Below are 5,695 nucleotides of genomic sequence, written 5' to 3'. Positions count from 1 at the left end.
TGTTGTAGACAGGGGAGACTGGTGATTGGCCAGAAGAGGGAGCATCTTTTTGCATTGTTTATAAGTAGGGGGAAAACCGAAGGAGAAGGCAGAACGGCCATTGCAATCTGGGACGCCGTTCTCCAGACACCGCGGGTCTGTAACTTATGCTGTAACCTCGTGATTTGAATAAAAGCCTCTAACACGGTGCAGCTTGAGCGGACTCTTTGTTGACAGCAATAATTGCCACCATTCACCCGATACGACACCAGAAATCTTTCTGATTGAGAGGGGGTCAAATACTTATTTCCCTCATTAAAATGCAAATCAATTTATTACATTTTTGACATGCGTTTTTCTGGATTTTTTTGTTGTTATTCTGTCTCTCACTGTTCAAATAAACCTACCATTAAAATTATAGACTGATCATTTCTTTGTCAGTGGGCAAACGTACAAAATCAGCAGGGGATCAAATACTTTTTTCCCTCACTGTATAGACTCAATGAATTAGCCTCTAAGGAATTTGAGAATGATTACTTGCTGCATTCAATGTTGGCCACACTACACCAATAGATGAAATGCCCTTACGTTGATGACTTGCATATCCAATCAGCTTTCCACTTTGAGTTAATGTCATCACATTTATTTTTTGGGTTGAAGTGAAGTGGAAATTACGTTGATTCAATCAGGGATGGGCAAAAATACAATGACAAAATACCATAAAGATCAATGGTTCAATATAAACTACAAAATAGTGTTCTTAATAAAAAAAAACATGTATTTTGTATTTTAAAATACAGAAATATATTTGCAAGTAGCCAGCCCCAACAGCAACAACATTCTCAGTAACGGTTACAGAAACGTTTTACTTGCTATGACTGATAGAGTCTGTTGTTGTTTATCTACCTTAGTTTAGTGGACTGAAGTCAATCTGGATAAGAGTGTCTGCTAAATGACCAAAATGTATTAGTGTAAATGAACATAACAAAATGAACTGCAAAGTACAAGGGCAAACTACTAAAAAGTGCACCCCTTAGGGTCCTCAGGACCAGGAATAAAGAACACTGATCTACAGTATGGTACAGTAGCTTTCCCGGATGACTGGTTCAGCTTCCATATTGATCCTGGACTCCCTGGGGGTGGGGCTTGGGGCAGGGCTTGAGGCGGGGCTTGTGAATGGGATTTGGGCGTGGGTGGAATAGCCCGCCTGTTCCAGGAAGTCCTCCAATGACATGTCCGCGGATGAATGGCTGCAGATGACCATGAGCAACCCCCTGCTGAGGCGATAGGTGTTGACCGGGTCGAAGCTCCTCAGGTCCTCGTGCTGGGTCACATAGACCTTATCCACTGTACTGTCTGGACGCATGCTGATGATGAGGCGGTCCATATTGCTGTTATTTATGTGACCAGTGTAGTCCTTTCTGACATAATTAGGCATGGAATAAGATGCTGTGAGGTGGAGGTTGCCCACCTCATAGAATGGGTAGCCATCATCAGGAAGCAGCTTCTTGCAGACGTTGTTGTCACACTCCAGTCTGTTATAGAAGTGACGGAAACCAAAGCCTCCCTTGTTGGGGTTGTACTTTGCAACCATCTGGTTGTCATTGTCGAAGAAGATGTAATCATTGGCGAACCAGAAAAGGAGCTTGAGTCCATGCCTGGGCGAGGGACAACCAAACCTAGAAGCTCTAAGCTCCGCCATATTGTTCAATGTTCGAACCATTGTACCCCTGGGGGAGGGAGAGAGAGAGAGAGAGAGAAAGGGGGAAAGGGATAGAGAGAGAGAGAGAGAGAGAAGGAGAGAGAGAGAGAGAGAGAGAGAGAGAGAGAGAGAGAGAGAGAGAGAGAGAGAGAGAGAGAGAGAGAGGGAGAGAGAGGGAGAGAGAGAGTAAGAGAGAGAGAGAGAGAGAGAGAGAGAGAGAGAGAGAGAGAGAGAGAGAGAGAGAGAGAGAGAGAGAGAGAGAGAGAGAGAGAGAGAGAGGGAAGGAGAGGAAAACAGAAAGCATTAAATAATAGAGTTCATGTTGATACAGTTAAGTTACCTTCCATATATTAGCCTCTGCTAAGAGGTCTGAACCTTTATGGTACAGGAGTGCACTACTATGGCTGTTCCCTAAATCACTACACTGGCAATAGTGTTACAGGCTTTGGATTTTCCATTTATATTTCGAGGTTAGACGGTAGCACGTTAGCACGTGGGGAGCACAGACTAGTGAAACTTAAGGGAAATAAAATAATTTACAACCTAACAATGAATGTGAGGTTTAAAAAGTTACAAAAAAGTATGTTATAAACAGAGGGAAAATCTGTCACTCTTACTGTACAATGTTTTAATGTAGAAAAAGGGTTGATATATATTTTCAGCCACAATCTGTCAGGCTTCCAGTAATGTCAACTTATTAAAGTATAATACATTTTGATAATAATGCTTTATTATTCTGAAAAACGTAATATAAAAAAATTATATACATTTTCACAGAGTGAACAAAGCATTAGGAATACCTGCTCTTTCCATGACATAGACTGACCAGGTGAATCCAGGTAAAAGCTATGATCCCTTATTGATGTCACTTGTTAAATCCACTTCAATCAGTGTAGATGAAGGGGAGGGGACAGGTTAAAGAAGGATTTTTAACCCTTGAGACAATTGAGACATGGATTGTGTATGTGTGCCATTCAGAGGGTGAATGGGCAAGACAAAATATTGAAGTGCCTTTGAACGGGGTATGGTAGTAGGTGCCAGGCGCACCGGTTTGAGTGTGTCAAGAACTGCAATGCTTCTGGGGTTTTCACACACCAAGAATGGTCTACCACCCAAAGGACATCCAGCCAACTTGACAACTGTGGGAAGCATTGGAGTCAACATGGGCCAGCATCCCTGTGGAACGCTTTCGACACCTTGTAGAGTCCATGCCCCGACGAATTGAGGTTGTTCTGAGGGCAAAAGGGGGTGCAACTCAACATTAGGAAGGTGTTCCTAATGGTTTGTACACTCAGTGTATATTATATATATATATATATATATAATTGATTTTGAATCACGTCCCTTAGCTAGTTAGATTATAACTGTTGTTGTATCTGATAAACAATAAGACTGGAGAGCAGACCTAGATGAACTCAGATTAGATCAGACCTAGATGAACTCAGATTAGATCAGACCTAGATGAACTCAGATTAGAGCAGAACTTGATTAACTCAAATTAAAGCAGACCTAGATGAACTCAGATTAGATCAAATAAAGTATCAAGTTGTTAATTGTGAGTTAGATTTGGACATATTCCTTCCAAGAGAGTCAGACCCACAAAAATATACATCACAGACTAGATCTAACTTGTTTAGTAAGGACAGACTAGATCTAACTTGTTTAGTAAAGACAGACAAGATCTAACTTGTTTAGTAAGGACAGACTAGATCTAACTTGTTTAGTAAGGACAGACGAGATCTAACTTGTTTAGTAAGGACAGACGAGATCTAACTTGTTTAGTAAGGACAGACTAGATCTAACTTGTTTAGTAAGGACAGACTAGATCTAACTTGTTTAGTAAAGACAGACAAGATCAAAAAACCACAAAATTAAAAAAACTGTACCTGGTGTCTTAAAATAAATGTATTTTTTTCTGGTGCTCGATGTCCGTCTAGATCTGTACGAGGCCGTGTGAAAGGTTGATTGGATGTGTGTGTGTGTGTGTGTGTGTGTGTGTGTGTGTGTGTGTGTGTGTGTGTGTGTGTGTGTGTGTGTGTGTGTGTGTGTGTGTGTGTGTGTGTGTGTGTGTGTGTGTGTGTGTGTGTGTGTGTGTGTGTGTGTGTGTGTGTGTGTGTGTGTGTGTGTGTGTGTGTCATCATATACTCTGGGGGCAGGACTAACCATGAAGATCCCAGAGTATTCAGGAAATGAAACTGAAAGTAATCCAGTCCTGGGCTGAGCTGGGCTGGGCTGTGTTTCTGCCTCTTCGATTCATAAAGAGCAGAACATGATCTAGGATCAGTTTTAATCCTTATAATCATAATGAATAAGATTACATGGACGGGGGGACCTGATCCCAGACCAGCCAAGGGCTCCGGTGAGCTATGGTTTCTCCTCCTTGGGGGACTGCTTACATTAAAACTAGCACTGTAGAACTAACTACATTAGTGCCAGTGAACCATCTCAGGGAGTGGCCAGCAACATCCCACTGACTGGCGCAGGTCCACGGAACAGAGGTTGAGAAACACCGTACTAAATCTCTTGCGACGCTTTAATGGTAGAAAAGTTGTTTGTGAAAAAGATGTTGAGTGACTCCATCCACACTGTGTTGCCATGGACACAGAACCCTTACAACATGTCAGCTGTTCTTAACTAATAATACTGACAATCTCAGATGGGCAGTAGGCCTATGTCTGTTACATGTATTTCAAATATATTACTGCTGAGTATTTAGTAATTTGTATTACACTGGGCTGAACTAGTAACAAGATACTTTAGAGAGCTGTAATTTGTATTACACTGGGCTGAACTACACTCCAATGGATTTAGTAGCAAGATACTTTAGAGAGCTGTAATTTGTATTTTCTAAATACAAAATACTTTTCTATAAGAAAAATTATAGATGTTCACCATTTTGTGGCCCCCTTTCACCCTGCATTGGTATCAGAAGTCTGATGGCACTATGGTGTGATACGAGTGTCTGCTAAATGAACTAAGTGTAATTGTATATGTAAAAATTATCGCAAAGCATGCTGAGTATTATTCTAATGAGCTCTGCACCGAAATAGGGCCAATAAAAATACCCAGTGTGCTTTGCAGTTCATTTTGGTATGTTCATTTTTACACAAACATTTACATTTAGGTCATTTAGCAGACACTCTTATCCAGAGTGACTTCAGTACACTAAACTAAGGTAGATAAACAACAACAGACTGTATCAGTCATAGCAAGTAAAACGTTTCTGTAACCGTTACTGAGAATGTTGTTGCTGTTGGGGCTGGCTACTTATAAATGTATGGTATAGACCAGCGTTTCCCAAACTCTGTCTTTGGGACCCCAAGGGGTGCACGTTTTGGTTGTTGCCCTAGCACTACACAGCTGATTCAAATAATCACACCTGGATGATGAGTTGGTTATTTAAATCAGCTGTGTAGTTCTTGGGCAAAAACCAATACGTGCAAACCTTGGGGTCCCCAGGACTGAGTTTGGGAAACGCTGGTATAGACAAACCACTGGTATAGACAAACCACTGGTATAGACAAACCACTGGAATAGACAAACCACTGGAATAGACACACCACTGGAATAGACAAACCACTGGAATAGACAAACCACTGGAATAGACAAACCACTGGAATAGACAAACCACTGGAATAGACAAACCACTGGAATAGACAAACCACTGGAATAGACAAACCACTGGAATAGACACACCACTGGAATAGACAAACCACTGGAATAGACACACCACTGGAATAGACAAACCACTGGAATAGACAAACCACTGGAATAGACAAACCACTGGAATAGACACACCACTGGAATAGACAAACCACTGGAATAGACACACCACTGGAATAGACAAACCACTGGAATAGACAAAACACTGGAATAGACAAACCACTGGAATAGACACACCACTGGAATAGACAAACCACTGGAATAGACAAACCACTGGAATAGACACACCACTGGAATAGACAAACCACTGGAATAGACAAACCACTGGAATAGACACACCACTGGAATAGA

General features: G+C 41.4%; 1 protein-coding gene across 1 annotated transcript; it reads right to left on the bottom strand.

Moving 5' to 3' along the window:
* Window positions 1-1,041: 1,041 nt before the first annotated feature.
* LOC311103633 (uncharacterized protein) lies at window positions 1,042-3,669 on the bottom strand. The gene is made up of 2 exons (XM_084145233.1): window positions 3,568-3,669; window positions 1,042-1,709 (listed from the first exon to the last, which is right to left on the bottom strand). Exon 2 carries the CDS (start codon window positions 1,700-1,702, stop codon window positions 1,049-1,051), a length of 654 nt encoding a protein of 217 aa, XP_084001359.1. The 5' UTR covers window positions 1,703-1,709; window positions 3,568-3,669; the 3' UTR covers window positions 1,042-1,048.
* Between the last annotated feature and the right edge of the window lie 2,026 nt (window positions 3,670-5,695).

This window comes from Coregonus lavaretus (genome assembly GCF_964263955.1).
Source record: "Coregonus lavaretus genome assembly, chromosome: 28".
NCBI lineage: Eukaryota > Metazoa > Chordata > Actinopteri > Salmoniformes > Salmonidae > Coregonus > Coregonus lavaretus.
Note: the sequence above shows the minus strand (reverse complement) of the source record. Positions and strands in the feature narration are given on the sequence as shown.

Bases quoted from the DNA above. Each gene is read 5' to 3' on its own strand.
- LOC311103633 (XM_084145233.1), bottom strand. From the start codon at position 1,702: ATGGTTCGAACATTGAACAATATGGCGGAGCTTAGAGCTTCTAGGTTT.